Here is a 17,685-nt window from a genome sequence, read left to right on the forward strand (position 1 = left end):
ATACAGCTTTGGATAAACTTGAATCGAAAAAGTTACCATTAAATATTGTTTAATATTTATTTATTTTAAAATTAAAAAAATTATTAATTAATTTCTATAAAAAATATAATTATAAAAAATATATTAAAATATTCTTTACATTTCAGGCAGTTTAATAATTAGTTCTCGATTAATTTTAATAATTAAATATTTTATTAATTAATTTTTATAATATTAAAAAATTAATTAATAAATTTTTTAAAAATATAATTCTCAAAAATTTATTAATTAATTTTTCATATTTTTAAAAAATTTATTAATTAATTTTTCGATATCAAAATATTTTAATGACTAAATTGATTTATTTTTATCGTGGCCTATTTAGATTAAAAACTTATAATTAAAACTTATATTTAGAAAATTATTCTTAATTATATTTATAATCAATGACAATCGACTCTAATAGCTTTAGAAAGTAGTTAAGGAAATGTATACGTAATTATTCAAATAATTGGATAATCTTTGACTTTCTTGTTCTCACTAACAATTGATATAAATATGAAATGGATGACAGTGCTTTTTTTTTTAACAGATATCAGCTGCTTCAAAATTAAAAATATTTTAATGAATCTTCAAAATATAATAACAAATTTATTACCAACTGCATTACCTCGTAATTAAATAATAAATTTTCTAAAATAACAATAGGAAGAATTATTACTATATTTCTACATTTTAAAAATTTATTATTTTATTTATTTTAAAATCACTTAAATAAAATATCTCCATACTTTTTAAAATCAAACTCCAAACATTTTTATTAAAAAAATTTAGCCAATTTAAATAATTACACAATTTAATTTTTATAATTTTAAATAAATAAATATATTTAATTGATAATTTTTAGTAAAATAATTAAATAGTTTTATCTTATAAAATTTAGTAATGCATAAATTGAAAATAAAAATAAATTAATAAATTTTTAAAAAAGTCAGGAAGTTAATAGTAATTTTATATATATATATAAAAATAGCAAGAAAAATAAATTATTTTTATGTTCGGAAACCAGCTCTGGTCAAACACGAAACAACCAACTTTCCGTGGCATGGCGGTAAATATGTGTAATACTAAGGTCAATTCCCTGTCTTCTGAAGATTTTGCCAAATAAATACACGTAATTACTTAAAATGGAACCACTCCAGTTTTGAGCTTTGACAGGTCATTCACATAAACAACGAGAGTTGCCGCAGCACACGTCTTTTCTGCAGGGCGTAAGTCCTTTTGGATTCTTGATTTTGTTCAATTTTTGTCCAGAATCTTGACTCTCTATCTTTTTTCTCCTATTTCGTTCCGTGATTTAGGCTGTGATTATAGTCTGTTCGTTTTGGTTTTTGTTTTTGTGATTGATTTTGCTTCCTCTTAATTTGGTCAGATTCAGTATTTTTATTTTGTGGATTGATCATTAAGTTTGAGATTTTGAAATTTGAATTTCTGTGAGTTGTGAATATTTGATTCTGTTGTGTTTAGTTTAGCGGAGAAAACGATGGCTTCAGATCCCAAAATTCACAAATTCGATGAGGTTGCAAAGCACAACAAAACTAAGGATTGTTGGCTTATTATCTCTGGCAAGGTTCGAATTTTTCTATTTCATTACAGTTCTGGTGTTTTTTCAATTTTTTTTTTCATGTTCTTTATCACAAGATTTGTAGAACAGAAAGTTGATTATTGTGATTGAATTTCTTTACGATTTTTTTTTGCTTGAATTTATTTGCACTCTTTCTGTTTAATGCTTTGGATGGTTGGTTGGTCTTTGTTGTGGCTGTTTTCCGTGATTCCAGTAGCTTTTGAAGAAAATCCATAAAACTGATAACTGGAGGAAATATTACTGTCTTCTGAAATTAAATATAGAAGAATGATATTTTGAGCAATATGTCTTTCATTAAAAATTCTAAAAGCTAAATTAAAATTTAAAAAATTCTAACACAGTGATAAGTTACTCCATAATTAAATTAAATTTTCAATGATTATTCCAAATATTGAAAAAAAAAACTTGGTTTCCAATTCATTAAATATTTTGAACTTTTCTTTTCCTGGTGAGATGTTGAAATAATTGTTATATTTAAAGTATTTCTTGGAATCTTGTGTACAGTATTTCTTGGAATCTTTTTAAAATGAGTGCTTAAACCATTTTGATAAGAAAAAATGAAATTGTAATTTTTCTTGAGTGAAAAGTATTAAGGTTCCGGAAACAAATATTTTCTCAAAAACTAACTTATTTTCTATTTTTTAATTTTAATTTAAAAAATAAAATATATTAATAAATTTATATATAGATGTGTTAATAAAATTGCCAAAAATACAGAAAATGACTCTCTTTTTTAAAAAGAAGTCATTTTCCTTAAAATACTTAATTTTTTCTTTAACCAGAAAAATATTTTCCGTTAACTAATTTTTTTGAATGTTTCAAATCTTAGGAAATGTGAAAAATATTTTCTTGGAAGATGTTTTATGTGAAACAAATGGACGCCAAGTGTTCAATTCATATTTTGTGACTCAACGTTGTATGAACATTTGGAGACTGGTGGTGACTGTAAAGACTTAAATTGACTAATTTGGGTTCGTCTAATGTTGGTCCTTGTCCCGACTGAATGTTTATTTTGGAGGTGCTCATAACAAGGCTTATGGTCACCTCTTCCTTAAATTTAAAAATATTTCACAATGGTTAGATTTTATTTTCACTTGATTGTTTAGATGAAGTCTAGTCAAATGAACTCAAAGTATATTGGACTTGGTAGATTTTCCTGGTTTTGGAGTGACAAAAGTTTAATCAAATGAACCCAAGGTATATTGGACTTTGTAGATTTTCCTAGTCTGGTTGAGTTGAAGGGAGCTTCTCTTTGTCTTCGTCAACTTTCAAATTGATAGTCATTTTCTTTGGTTGGATGAATTTATTGATATAGTCATCTTTCAATAACTTAGATTGTGATTGAAATTCAATATGCAAAAATGATATAAACAGTAAAAGTGCAAGTGAGTGGTTGGAAGTTACTTGTACTTGTGGAAGGATAAGGGTGATGGCAAATCTGATTTTTTACTGAAGAAGCTTGATAATTAACATATTATTACAAACTTTATCTATATGTGTCATAAGCTTGATTTGATGTGATGAACGATATAATTTCATTTATATCATGTTGCATGTAGTATGGGATTCTTTCCTGGGTAGGCATAGTTGTGGGCCATGTTCATGCGCCTACTCCATTTCAAAATGATAGTATAGACTTTATCTTCTGAACTTTCTTTTTTTTTTGATATGAGAATAAGAGCATATCTGTAGTATGAAATGGTTTTTTGTGAGCTAAATAAAGTTTCGAGCTTTAAATTCAGGTGTACGATGTCACCCCTTTCATGGACGACCATCCTGGAGGAGATGAAGTTTTGCTGTCATCGACTGGTAATGCTACATTACTAGTTGTATTCTTTCAATTTAGACAACTATTTTCTAATGTTTATTTGAGATTCCATATGATTTCTTGTTTTTATTTTAGGGAAAGATGCAACAAATGATTTTGAAGATGTGGGTCACAGTGATTCTGCTAGAGATATGATGGCAAAATACTACATTGGTGAAATAGATGCATCAACTGTTCCAGCAATACGAACCCAGATTCCTCTACAGAAAACTTCCTACAATCAAGATAAGGGATCAGAGTTTTTTATTAAGCTCTTGCAGTTTCTTGTGCCTCTCTTGATCTTAGGCTTAGCATACGCAGTCCGAAACTTCACCAAGAAAGAGTAGGTAATTGCGAAATATTAGTTCCCCATTTGAAGGTCTAGCTGTGGAATTGCATGGGTTAAAACTACAAAAGGTTTCTTTTTTCTTTTCCTTGAAATATCTGTCAAAAATTAAACAATGGTTCATAGTTGGTCCCCTGAGGACCTGTCAGGAACTGTATTTGGAACCATCTGTTTCATTGATAACAGGACAATGTTCGCGCTTTCTTGATGATAAGCAGGGTGTATTTTCCTTATTGCTTTTACTATTCTTATGATGTATGATTTGCTAATACCTTGCAAGCTTGAATAGGTGTGAATTTTGTGGATTTGAAATTGAAGTAAATTTGTTTTTGTTTCAAATGAAAAAATGGGTCAAATGTAATATGTTGTTATTTAAAATTCACATCCATTCAAATGAAGTCTTGAAGGATTTTGTGCTTTCATCATTCTAAGCATATGAACGTATCTTCAGACAAATGCATTACACTAAGTTCTTTTTTTTTTCCTGCTTAATTCTACAGACTGTTCTGCTGCATGTCAAACGGTAGACTAGAGGAATTAAGTAGAAAAGATATATATAATGTATGCACGTAACATATCATTTCCTGATCAAGTTGTCTTTAACTTTTGTATGTTTATTTGATTTAACTTTGTAGAAATGTAGCCTTTCAGCATTAAACTATACAAAATAATTCTTCAACCAAATATATTCTACTATCAGCAAGTTAGGCAGAATCTCCAATTCAGGACCTTGTCTGATGGTATCTCTATATTTTATGGTAGTGAATTTGGAGGCTGCTGCCTTCCAATAAGTGTTAGAACTAAATGCAGATATCTAAATTTATGCCCTCAAGTAATTTTTGTCAGTCGGCAGCATAACTGAGAACGTAGAGCAGATGATTGCTTGTTCGAAGCAGAGCAGGAGTTTTTTAAGCACATACGAATTCATGTGCATCATCATTCCTTATTGAACTCCCTTAAAATCTCTTCAAAGAGTTTCTTCATGAAACCCACAAGATCTTCGGTCCTTCAGGGAGAGGTATTGTCCTTGGAAGGTGCTTTCTTTTTTTTTTTTTTTCTGGCCTTCCCAAAAACAATAAACTTGTAGGACGGGTTCAGGTTCATCAAAGGCCGAGTCAGATGATTCATTGTCTAGTAGAAGCATCAGTGCTATTTGTCCCTTCTCCAACTTATCATCGCCTCCTAATCACAGCACTAGAGGCACCGTCGGAGTACTCGTTTGGACTACTTCCTTCACTGGAAAGGGATTCCATGGCACCAGCCACATCTTCATACCCAGAAGAGTATTTGACTTGAAAAATAGCTCCACTGGCCCAATTACTGAATGGTTCGCCACTCCCCTTCGACTTCAAGCTCTCACTGAAACATTTGAGAAGCAGCTGGCACTGTCCATGGAGTCTCATGTTTCTTCCTATACCACAAATTGTCAAAAAGTAAGAATGGGAAACCAAAAAGGGCTAGTGTCACTTGCTGCTGGCACTGTCTATCATCTCATTGACAAAAATCAAATAGGATGCTTTTCCAAGTGAGGATGCCAAAATACCTTTATATGCAAGGTTCAAGAGGCAAAAATAGGCCAAATTTAAAGCCTAAAAGAAAGAAATAAAGTCCAATCCATATAAAAAACAAAAAAGCAACAAGACGATGTCGTGTAGTTTAAAAAATTAAAAAGAAATCATTTATTTAATTGGATAAATTATATTTTAGTCTCTAAATTATATTATAATTAATGAATTAATTTTTATATTTTTAAAATGGAATATTTAAACTCCTTTATTTTCAATGAATAACTTAAAATAGGATAAAGTAATAAATAAATGAAAAGAGGTCTTAGAGGGAATTTCAAAATAGAAACTAGCCTTATCAGATAGTTGCAAATGTCAAATCAATTGCACACAAGCTCCAATTGACACTAGAAGCTAGTATACATATTGTTTTCTGTGTGTCCTTGCTGAAAAAAAAAATCTAGGGAACAAGTTGTGGTCTTCTAGGACTTGCTTTCTTTTGAAGAAGAATATGGTTATTCAACTAGAATCAGTCCTAAAACCATGATGATAATGAGATGGGGAATACTTCATGGCCGAATCAAATGGAGCAGCCCACCAATGGAAGATGCCACATGGAAAGACCACAATTTCATAAGCAATAAATTCCCTACTTTCAGTCTTCTTACAGACAAAAAAGATTCTGTTGGAGACTATTGTCACATATTTTAGAAGAAAGAAATAGTTAAGTGACAATTATGATTTGTTTTTATAGGGAATTGATAATTGACTAAACTTAGTTTATTTCTCTCACCTGTATCTCTTCGTCTGTTCTCATTCCCAAATCTGTATTCTCATCCTCAATCTTACAGAAAGTTTGGTTAAGGAGTTTAGCCTATTGCCTAACATGAGGTGTTAGGACCACCACTTCTCCTTTTTCCCGATGTTGATGTTGAGCAACCTTGGCCTGATGGCAATGGAGGTTCAGTTTATGTGGGTTGTCTTTAGAGTATGTGTTTGGTGTTTGTCAAGCCTCATAGCCGGCAGCCTTCTATTTCTATTATCCACAAGGTTGGCTTTATTCTAAATTTAGGTGGTGGTCACAATGCTTTAAAGACCAGTGGACTCTTCGTCGAAAAGCAATAAGGTTAGGCCTACTTAAGTTTTTATATTCATATTCTTTATTTTATTTTCTAGCCTTAGGCTTTGCAATTTAAAAAAAGGAAAATTGACTAATTTATGTTTAATTTTTGTGATTTTCATTAGTTTAAATATTCAATATATTACAATTTTAATTCAATTTAATGTGTTAATCTTGACTAATAAAGAAATGTAAATATATATTTAAATTAAATTTTACATGATTTTAATTGAAATTGAAATTGAGAATGGCTGATATACTAATACTATTGATATGGTAAAAGTCTCATAGTAAAAAATTTAAAACATTTTTATATTTATTGATTATAGCTCGATTTTAAATTGTTGTTTTAATTATAGTTGATTGATTAATTTTGACCTAAATTATTTTAAATTAATATTTTATTACTTAGTACAATAAAAAAATTAATATATTTCTTTATTTTACCTAATATAATTTATGAAATTTTCCTCTTTTTATTTTTTATATTATATTTTTTAATGTATTTATTAAATATATGTGAAACAAATATAATATTTTATAATTATAAATATTAATTTTTTTAATTTTTAAAATGTCAAACATTTTATGAGTTTTAATATAATATGTACTTTTTTAAAAGGAAGTTAATTTCTACTAGCAAAAAAATATCAAAATAGATATATATAAAATTATTTTTAATATTTTTATTTATTTTTTTATTCTCTAAAGATACAGTAGCAATTATATATTTTTTATTATTATTAGTTATTTAATATTTTTATTATATTTTATATATGTATTTTTTATAAGTATTAATTACCGTAATAGCTGTGATAATTTTAATAATAATAAATCAGTATAATTATAAATGGGTACTCATTTGAAATATTTATATTTAAATATTTTTTAAAAAAATTATAACTATTAGTTAAAATATATTTTACTTAAAAATATTAATCAAAGATATTATATATTAAAATTGAATTATAATAATATAAATAATATATTTAATTTAATGGTAAGTGCATCTAAATAAATCTGAAAGGAGATTTCAGATTTTATGTTTTTGAATATTCAATCTCTATTTCATATATGTATAATAAATTCTATTAACTTAATATAATATATATAAAATAAATATATAAATATATTAAACTTATTACATTAAATAATAAAATATTAATATTTATGCCAAGTCAACTATTTAATTTTTAATTTTAATTATAGATTAAAATTAACATTAAGATAAAATTGACAAGAAAAAGTTTAGTTAAAATTGATAAAAATACTAAAATTTTAATTTTTTTCTGAACATTGAAACCTAAAAATTATTAATATATTAAATTATCTGATATTATGTTGTCTATTTAATAGGAATGGGTCTTATATCACATTATATTTAATACGTCGTAGTTGAAGTTGTAACGTAACACGTCACCTCTTGTATAATTAATTATATTATTTTATATTGCATTAGGTTAATCTTAAATTAATTTACTATTTAGTCTTGTGGATAAATTTATTAATTAATTTTTTAATTTTAAAAGATATATTAAAATATTAACATTTAAAAATTTATTAATTAATTCTTTAACCAGATTTTATAGTTATTTAAAATTTAATCTTTATAGTTTAAAAGAATTTATTAATTGATTTATAATTTTGTAATAAATCTACTAATTAGTCTTATAAAAGTATTTTTATTTTTTTTATAATATTTAATAATTAAAATTAATTGATGAATTAATTAATAATATTAAAAATATTTTAATATATTTTTTAAAATTAAGAGATTAATTAATAATAATTTTTCCATTATAAAATATATAGTATATCACACTAAAATTATTGTGTAATGTGAGATCATGTCATTATCCTCACGTAAACCATTATCTTTTGTTTGTGAAACTAATATCTACTTTGAGACTTGTCTACCCATTTAATGCTTACATAAGAATGGATAATCATTAATATAATTTAATTAAATTTCAATATCAATCCATCTCCATCTCTCTTAAAACAATGAAAAGGAGAAAGAAATCATTAAAAGAAACAAATTAGTTATTATATTTTTAAAAATAAGCTATTATCAAACTACAGAAAATACAATTCTGCCATAACAATCCTTTCAATAATTAACTTGATCATACAAATCAATGGTTGCTTGCTTTTGTTTTTTTCCTGATAAAGACGAGGTCAATTAGAGTAGAAAAGAATTGATTAAGAAAAAGGATAATGATTTTGTCCTAAGCAGTGATAATTAATAAGAGAGGTGGCTTGCAAAAAGTAAAAGCAAAGAATGATAGTGATGATAAGGTGGGTGGTGGTAAAAGGTTATAATTTTCGCTTTTGTCAATTACACCAACTTGGTTGCAGAGGACCAAACAATTGCAAAAATAAAGAATGGCAAACGGTATGAACCAACTTTCCCTATTTCAATTGACAATCTGTCTCCACACTACTAAATAGGATGAGTTTCCTTTCTTTAGTTCTCTTTGTTTATTTATTTGCTTAGTTTTACACTTTACATTTGTAAGTATGAAAATCCAAGGAAAAGCATGGCACAGATATAATTTAAGTGGAAAGAATCTCTTCAAGAAAGTATAGCATTGCTATTTGCTGCTCTATAATTCAGCATTAAAATTATCCAACACAAATATTATTCAGCTGCTAGAACAAGCTATAAGCACCTAACCCTGCTTTTAATTAAACAGCTTCCACCAACAGCCAGTTACACAGAGAATCCAATTCTAGAGACGATGGGGAAAAAAATAAATTTTGAGAATCAGAGCGTAGATATCTCAATATTTCTCATCCAATTTGGTATATTGGGATACAGACCCTACCAGTTTAACACAATATGGTAGTGAATCTAGAGACACGGTGCTGTATTCCAAGGAGGTGGTAGGATTAGATGCAAACATGCCTACATAAATTTTCTCATTTGAGTGATAACCAGCATAATTGAGAATTGATAGCCTCTGTGGTACTTGTTTGAAGTTTTGATAAGGAGACTTGAAATATCCCAGTGAAGGAAAAGAATTAACGAGTTAGTGGACATACTCGAAATGCAGCAATCAGAAGGACGTCTCAATCTTGTCATGCAGGTTGACCACCAAGTCATGTGCATCATCTAGCAGCTTCCATACATCGAGTTGGCCTGCCATGCTATTGCACTCCCTTAAAATTTCGTCCATGCTGTTGTACTTCTCTACAATTAATTTCCTCCTCTGCAATACTGAAGCTGCAATAGCATAAAGCAATAGATCATCTGTTGGTGGAGCTCGCTGCCTTATCCTGCTCCATGCTGACTTGCCAATGCCAGCCCTTATGGCTGCCTGATCTGCCCACATTACTTCCCAGAGACAAATTGTCTGTTCAAAAGTCAACTCCCTCCTGAACAGCACCACCACCATCCTATAAACGAAAAAACAATCCTCAGCCTGAAGCTTCTCCAAGTGCCTGAAAAGGTGGGAGTCTTTGCGTTTGATAATCTTGGAAACAATATTCAATTGCCTTCGAATTCCCACTTCATCGAGTCTAAAATTATGGCGAGCCTTCTTCATGAAACCCACAAAACACCAGAATGCTTCATGATCCTCTGTCATAACAGTAATAATAGGAGAAAGTAGATCACTCATACCCTGACAGTAGCCAATTTCAGGGTCGTAGAGTGCATAAGCTTCAAGAATAGCAACTAATCGGGCAGCATGGAAAATTCTGCAGGGTTCCAGATGTTCGTAGTCCTTTAGCCCAACAGCTTCAGCAGAAAAGCGTGCTCTTTCCTCTGACACTGAAGCCTGAGATGGGGAGTAAGGTATCCATTCTGAATTGGCACGCACTGCATCTACACGAATGATCCGCTGCCATGTAGCAAAATTTTCAGTAGCAGGTGTGCGCAAGTGGAGCTCAGTCCTTGACGGAGATATAAACTCTTTGGAAGGCTCATTGTGTTCATTCTTTTCCTGGCCTTCTGAAGAAGATGAAGCCTGTATGACAACTTCAGGGTCTTCAGAGGAGTCCGAGTCAGATGATTCAGTGTTTACTGCAGTAGCATCACCATTTGTTGTTTGTGGTCTTGAACTATCATCACCTTCCAACAGTGTACTAGAGGGATCATCAGAGTACTCGGCATCTGGACTCCTTTCCTCACTGGAAAGAGATTCCCTGGCACTAACCACATCCTCAGAAGAGTCTGTATCTTGAACAAGACCTCTACTGTCTACAGTGTTGCTTGGTTCACTACTCTCATTTAACTTGAAGCTCCCATTGCTCTGCTTGAGGAGCCGGCGGCACTGTCTTCGGAGTTTTTCATATTCCTTTCTGTAGGTACAGATTTTCACAGATGATAAGAAAGAATAAAAGATGAGGAACAAGAAAAATATTATCAAGGCTGAAAAATCACCAATCTACTTATCTAAGGTTCATAATAGATTAAAGAAAGAAGTTGAATAAGGATGAGCGTGGCAGAAGTACCTTTTTTGGGTTCTTACAGTGTCTCTTTCTTCTTTGGAACTGTGCGAGTCATAGCTGTTTAAGGAAAGGGAAAAGGCCATCATTACATTGCCGTTATTTAAGCAAAAAATGTGAAAGTACGAACAAGCATCATCCAGTATGAAATTCTTAAAGAGATTCAATGAGAAGTTTCCAAAAAAAAAAAGAACTGCCACTAATCTGCTGAGATGCATGACCTGATAAACCCTGCATGTTTTTTGTTAACTATAGACTAGAAAACTAGCTATCAGAGTTATCATCAAGCATAACTGAGCTAGATTAGGAAAAACCAACAAGTAGGACTTTGCTTCCAAATGCCAGAATATAACAATATGCCAAATTCAACCCTAACTCTTAACATCTAGATTTGGGAGAGGAAATTTGATCAAAATCCTCTCTCAGGTATGCCAAGGAGCAAAACCCCTTAAATTTGGTGACAGTAGAGAAAATAAGTTAGGTGACATTAGTGAACACATTTAGCCTCTACTGTTGAAATATGTGACAACAGCAGCAACAGCAATAATGTTAACATAATTAGAAATAAAACAAGGTTAAATATCCTTACACTCCAAGGAGGAATGGCCAAACCTCTGCTCTAATACTTGGATCTACACCCTATATAAAAAAATATGAGTAAATATCTGCTTAATTATCGCATAGCATAACAAATGCAGAAACAGTAATGGAAATATAAGAGAAATATATGTAACAATGGCATAGCAAACGAATACAGAAACTAAAATATTACTCACTCCACTGCGAACTTTTTTCAAAAATTTAACTTCATCATGGAGTTTCCCATCTGGTGTAAACAATCTCCTCCATTGCCGAGGAGTAAGGACATGCTTTCTTTTCCTGCGTGACCAAGGCGATTTAAGATGGCCCCTGAATGAAAAGATACTAATATCAGCATCCAACCAAGAAGCCAGTATTTGAAAGACAACAACTACAACAGTTCAACCAACACAAGTACAGCTGCAAAATTATTTTTTTTTTAAACAAAAAGAATGAAACAGATCATTTACAGAAAGGCACCAGCAAATAAGGACATTTTTTCAAAATTGCACAAATTTCCACTGTCCTTAGAAGGAGTTTTACATAATTAATCATGTCTATATCAGTCAAATTAAGCAGCCCTATTATTTGAATCAAAATCATGGTATGCAATGGAGTAGGATTGCGAAGAAATATATGACCATATCCCCAAAACAGTCTAATACACGGTAATTAGGACAGGAGGAAATTGGATATCCAACTGATTAAAGCCACTGATTAAGTTAGTTGCAACAATAACCCATATCCAAAAAATCCAACACTTACATAACCGAACGCAACATTTTTTTTATCAGATAACATTACAAATCAACAAAACCCCTACTCATTCACATTCCCAACTATCGAAATCAAGTAGCAAAATGCAGAAGTGGAAGAGAGGAACAAATAGATTGAACCGAAGTAGATGCTGAAACATGACAGATCGGATCTGAGAAACAAAAATCGAAGAGCCCAAGAGAATCTGAAAGAAAAATCAAGGAAAAAGGGTGGTAAACAGAGAGAGATAAAGAGAGAACTCACCGATCAGAAGAGGAACAAGAAGCTGGTGAGGAAGAATTAACAATTAAAAGAACTGAACGCAAGTGAATCCACGAAGACGATCCTGATGATGAAGATGATGGAGAAGACGAATTTGAAGACGACGACGAAGTATGACTTCGTCTTAAAGCTTTCATTTACTTCACTTTTCTCACAACTACTCAGAAATCCCAGAAAACCAAAAAGAACGAAGAAGAACAGAAATTTCTGATTCTCTCTTTCTCAATTACAATCCACAGAACAGAGGAACCTGATCTTTCCCCTCATTGATTACCTACTAGTCGCGTAGAATACAGTAACGAACACCGCGATTCCGGCCAAGGCCGTGAAGGCTAAAGCTGCTCTGGAGTGAGGAGCTCCTACTGCCCACCAGAATCCTCCGCCGCCGGAAAGAGGGATTCCATGGGGAGCATTGTTGCCGGGGTTAAACATTGAGTGGATAGCCGGATCAGAAATTTTCCGCCCTGCTCTTCTCCTTCTTTAGGGTCTCACGGAGAAAGTGGCTTAAGGTTGGTGAGAATTGAAGTGTAGGGGTTTCAATAGCAGCCTGATTTTGGCACTGCAGAGAAGAGGGCTTTATTTTCGGCTGTAGTACTTCTATGGAGACTGAGAGTGACCAAAGCTAAAGGAGCGTAAGCAAATCTGCACGCTCAATGCAAAGACCTTGTCTTTAGGAACTGCCAGTATTGGCACCTAGACTGGGTAGTCTACTTCTCCTGAGGCCTTTTTTAACAACTCTCTCCAACCCGTAAGACTAAATAACTGTGAAAACTCTGCATTTTAATATAATTAATTAATAATTTGGTAATATTTTTAAAATATATTAAAAATCTTGTATATTTTACAAAATTAAAATTTTTTATCTTTTAATTAAAAAATATTAATCAGTTTATTTTAATTCTAAATTTCAAATAAATAGTCTAATTAACTTGGAGAAAGCACAAGACAATACGCATAATAATAGACCAAGGCAAATCAAGGAGTTTCTTTGCATCCACTTCTAACAAACTTTTGATAAAGACCTCAATGAAAATAGGAAATTTCATATTATTAACGATTTAATTTCATATTTTATTATTAATAACGATTTAATAATAATTTAATCCTTAATTTTCATCCCACTTTAAAAGATGGAATTTATTCTGAATTATAGAGCAAAATAAAAAATATTTAATTTCATCTTTTTTATTAAAATTTAGTCTTAACCTATAATTAAAATATCATATAAATTATATTTTCATTTTAAATTTTAATATAATTAATAGATTAATTTTTATATTTTTAAAATTTAATATTTAAATTTTTTTATAATCAATCTGTTTAAATTAAAGATTTCTATAATCAGTTCCTCTAAATTAAAAGTACCTCTATCTATTTTTATCTATAAAAATATATTTATTATATTTTTTAAATAAATAAACTATACTTAATATTTAAATTTTAGAATAATTAATAGATTAATCCTTATATTTTAATACTTAAATTTGTACTCATCTATTATAATTTAAATATTTTTATTTTTTATTTTTTAATTGAAAGAATACTTAAATCTTTATTAATTTTTATGCATAATATCTCATTTAACTAATTTTTAACACTTTTTATTTTTTAATTTTCATTCATGAAAACTACTTTAATACTAATAACTTTAAAATTTTTAAAAAATATTTATAATTTCAGTTAGTTTTAAGTGGTATCAAATAACTTTTAAGTAGGTTATAAACTAAGTAGGTTATAAACTTTTTACAAAGAATATTTAAAAATAAATTATATTTTCAGAAGAAATTTGATCATCCACTAATTTTTAAATAATTTTTTTAGTAGGTAAAAAAATTATAATTTTATATGGATTAAATATAGAGAGATTTAAAATTTTAATTTTAAAAATATAAGAATTGATTCGTCAATTATTCTAAATTTTAGAGACTAAAATATAATTTATATAATTATATTGAAAATAATTTAAGTGTTCACATAAGTATTTTACGTATTTAAATATTTATTTTTTCTTTAACTGATTAGTTAATGGAATTATGGTTAAAAATTTTTAATTTGGATAGATTAATTACATAAATATTTAAATATTTAATTTTAAAAATATAAAATTAATCTATTAATTATATTAAAATTTAAATATAAAAATATAATTTATTCAGTACAACTTACCCTCTAATTTTAATTTAACTTTATTTTTATAAATTTAAATTAAAATATAAAATTTAGTACTGTTTATTAAGATTATACATGGCTCTTGCATCATAAACGGAACCAAATCATATAGTAACTGAAAAAATAATCAATATTATTTTTTCAGCCAGGCCATGACGACAGCCCATTATTTAAAGACCCTCAAGTCTCTCGCATGAATCAGATTCAGCCCGCTCAGCCTTAAGACCGGGGTTCACCTAGATTTCTCAATCAGACCGGTCTAGCCTTTTCAGTCCAATGATCAGATCTCCTCTGGGCTCAGTTTTGATCTCCTCTACCAGCCTAGCCCGGAGGAAGAAAGGCGGTCAGTCCGTCCGCCTGGTGGGTCCATCCGCATGCGTACCGGGAGAGAATTATTAAATGGCCATTACGCATGGAGCAAAGATCTGATATTCTTGTACGTCCATATCAAAATGGCAGAGACAGATGGCCCAATAACGAGAAGTTTATTATACGTTACTAGCAGACAAAAGAAACGAACAAAAGGGAAGGGGCATCCTCCTCTAGAAAAAGTTTTTCTAAGCTTACAGAAACCTTTGTAAACCCTATTTTCTAGATATCAGATTATCAAAAATTAAAAATAACTAAAATCATACAAAAATACTTAAAATTATACCAAAATTTGATTATAAATATAGTTTTTAAATCTCTTCTTATTCTCTCTCTTACTCTATCCATATAGTTTCTCTCCCTTCCTTTCGCTTTCTCAACACTTTTGATTTATCAATTATTTCCAATCTTAGCTATCAAATAAAACAAATCCCAGCCGTCAAACAAAACAATCCACTAACATAAATTTATCACAACCAGCAATCTAAGAACTCAATTAAAAATTGAAAGTAAAAGGAGAAAAAATAAGTCTATGGACTGATTATGTCTGCAGATCTTAATGAGAAATGATTTTGCTGTTGTTGAAAGTGGAAAAGGGAAATCTTGATAAGATCTGGCATGGATGGAATGGAAGGAAATTGGTGAGAGGGTGAACTGCTTGTGAGATTTGGATTAATTATCTTCACATCTGGAGCTGCTGGCTTGAAGATTAAAGAAATAGATGGGAGAGTGGAAAAAGCAAATAGATTAATGCTTTGTATAGGGGAGAAGAGAAAGCCGGAGTAGATTTGCCTTTCCATAATTACTAATAGCATTTTGATTTTAAAATAAATGATGATATCTCCATCCGAAATCAAAATTTCACAAAGCATTCAATTTAATTAAAATTTTTTTTGTATTTTTTTATTTAAAATGAAAAAATTTAATTTGTTTTAATTTAAAAAAAATTATTTTAAAACAAGTTAAAATCATATATAATTTTATAATAATTTATTTAAATTTTATTCTTAATGAATCATAATGGTAAAATTTAAGAATAAAATAATAATCTATTTAAAAATATTATTTGTATAAAATGATGAGGAGAAAACTCTATACACATATTTTTTTACTTTTTATTTAGTATGATTTATTTTGTAACAAAAAAAACTTATTATAAAAAAATAATTAAATTAAAATTTTTAAAATTTTTACTTTAAATTTTATGAATAAATAAATATTCTTCCTTTGACCTCATATTGATGCTTTACAGTGGTCTTACTGTACATATGAGTTCTGTAGCGTTTCTTTTTAATACAAAATAATTAATTTTAAATTTTATAATACATTTATATCGAATTTAATTTTTGATACTGACATTCGAGATTAATTTTTAAAAGTGTGATGAGAGCCGTAATAAAATTTGAAATGAAAATTTTATCGTTTAGAGATAAATTTTATTTTAAATGAATAAATTTAAAATATATATATAATATATTATGGTAAATTAAAAAAATTATTTATCTATTTATTTATTTTTATTCGCATATCATAATATAAATAATAAAAAATATCAATTCATGTGATATGATATATTAATGCTCTCGATATATTATAATTTTCCTCCTTCATTAAATGACTAATGGTTTTAAATTTTCTCAAATCTCTCCTGAATTTTGTTGCATTATGGAGCTCAATATTCTGATGTAATTTTAATTAATTTTAAAATTAAATTAAATATAAATAATTTAATTATTAAATATACGGTTTATATTTTCACTTATGATAAATTTTATTTTATAATAATAATTATAAATATTTTATAACAGACATTATTTAATAAAATATCAGCATATGTAAAATATTAAAAAATAATATATTTATTATAAAATTTTAACATTTATTATTATAAAATAAAATTTATCTCCTATTAAAACTATATACTACATATTTAATAAAATTAAAAACATCAAATAACTATAATAAAATATAAATTAATATTATTTTTATATGTGAAATTAATTTATATTTAAAAAATAATAAAATATTATATCTGTGGTACTATTTAAATTCTCATATTTTAATTTTTAAAAATTAATCAAAATTACTTTCACTTATATCAATTTATTTAAAATTTAAACAGTTAAATTAAAATATAAAATAATATAAATATTAAATTTTTTAAACTCAATTGACCTAAAATTTAATATTGACTTTTCATGATTTAACTCTATTTAGGCACGATTTATTTCATAAAAAAATATTTTTTAAAAAAAGAATTTTCATATTTTCTATATATTTTAAAAAAATAATTAATGAAAAATATTTTTTATCAAATAAAAAATTAAGTTATTTTTTTAAAAAATAACTTCAATTTTTTTTATATATTTTAAAAATTTTATTAACACCTTCATATATAAATTTATTAATATATTTTATTTTTTAAATTAAAATTAAATAATAAAAAATAAAAAATAAATTAGTTATCGATAAATATTTTGTGTATAAATTATTTTCCATAAATGGACAGTGTTAAAAGCAGCAGTTGGGTGATTCTTGAATTACAATTAAATCCCAAGTGGGGAAGGATAATACCAAAGGTAGGGCCATGTATTCTAAAGGGTAAACTCGATACTTCATCCATTTTTTACACCCTTTTACTTTAAATCCTTGCGAAAATAATGACTTACCTACTTT

At 28.3% G+C, this 17,685-nt stretch overlaps 2 protein-coding genes and 1 long non-coding RNA gene across 5 annotated transcripts; 1 reads left to right on the forward strand and 2 right to left on the reverse strand.

Moving 5' to 3' along the window:
- The first annotated feature begins 1,165 nt into the window (after positions 1 to 1,165).
- On the forward strand, positions 1,166 to 4,017 carry LOC110614353 (cytochrome b5). Of its 2 annotated transcripts, none has more exons than XM_021755872.2 (4): positions 1,166 to 1,250; positions 1,507 to 1,609; positions 3,367 to 3,433; positions 3,528 to 4,017. In XM_021755872.2, exons 2-4 carry the CDS (start codon positions 1,523 to 1,525, stop codon positions 3,776 to 3,778), a joined length of 405 nt encoding a protein of 134 aa, XP_021611564.1. In that variant the 5' UTR covers positions 1,166 to 1,250; positions 1,507 to 1,522; the 3' UTR covers positions 3,779 to 4,017. The 2 variants fall into 2 exon arrangements, with proteins under 2 accessions (XP_021611564.1, XP_021611565.1); XM_021755873.2 differs by lacking the exon at positions 1,166 to 1,250 and adding an exon at positions 1,282 to 1,406.
- A 798-nt stretch (positions 4,018 to 4,815) lies between these two features.
- On the reverse strand, positions 4,816 to 6,504 carry LOC122723627. Its single transcript, XR_006350622.1, has 2 exons — positions 6,076 to 6,504; positions 4,816 to 5,188 (listed from the first exon to the last, which is right to left on the reverse strand). It is a non-coding gene; the product is annotated as an uncharacterized LOC122723627 (long non-coding RNA).
- Positions 6,505 to 8,976: 2,472 nt separating this feature from the next.
- On the reverse strand, positions 8,977 to 13,195 carry LOC110615539 (rab GTPase-activating protein 22). 2 transcript variants are annotated; one of them, XM_021757435.2, is made up of 5 exons: positions 12,746 to 13,195; positions 11,631 to 11,763; positions 11,444 to 11,493; positions 10,861 to 10,914; positions 8,977 to 10,707 (listed from the first exon to the last, which is right to left on the reverse strand). In XM_021757435.2, the coding sequence occupies exons 1-5, from the start codon at positions 12,901 to 12,903 to the stop codon at positions 9,462 to 9,464; spliced, it is 1,641 nt and encodes a 546-aa protein (XP_021613127.1). In that variant the 5' UTR covers positions 12,904 to 13,195; the 3' UTR covers positions 8,977 to 9,461. The 2 variants fall into 2 exon arrangements, with proteins under 2 accessions (XP_021613127.1, XP_021613128.1); XM_021757436.2 differs by having other exon boundaries at positions 12,454 to 13,195.
- Between the last annotated feature and the right edge of the window lie 4,490 nt (positions 13,196 to 17,685).

Source organism: Manihot esculenta, chromosome 5 (assembly GCF_001659605.2).
Source record: "Manihot esculenta cultivar AM560-2 chromosome 5, M.esculenta_v8, whole genome shotgun sequence".
NCBI lineage: Eukaryota > Viridiplantae > Streptophyta > Magnoliopsida > Malpighiales > Euphorbiaceae > Manihot > Manihot esculenta.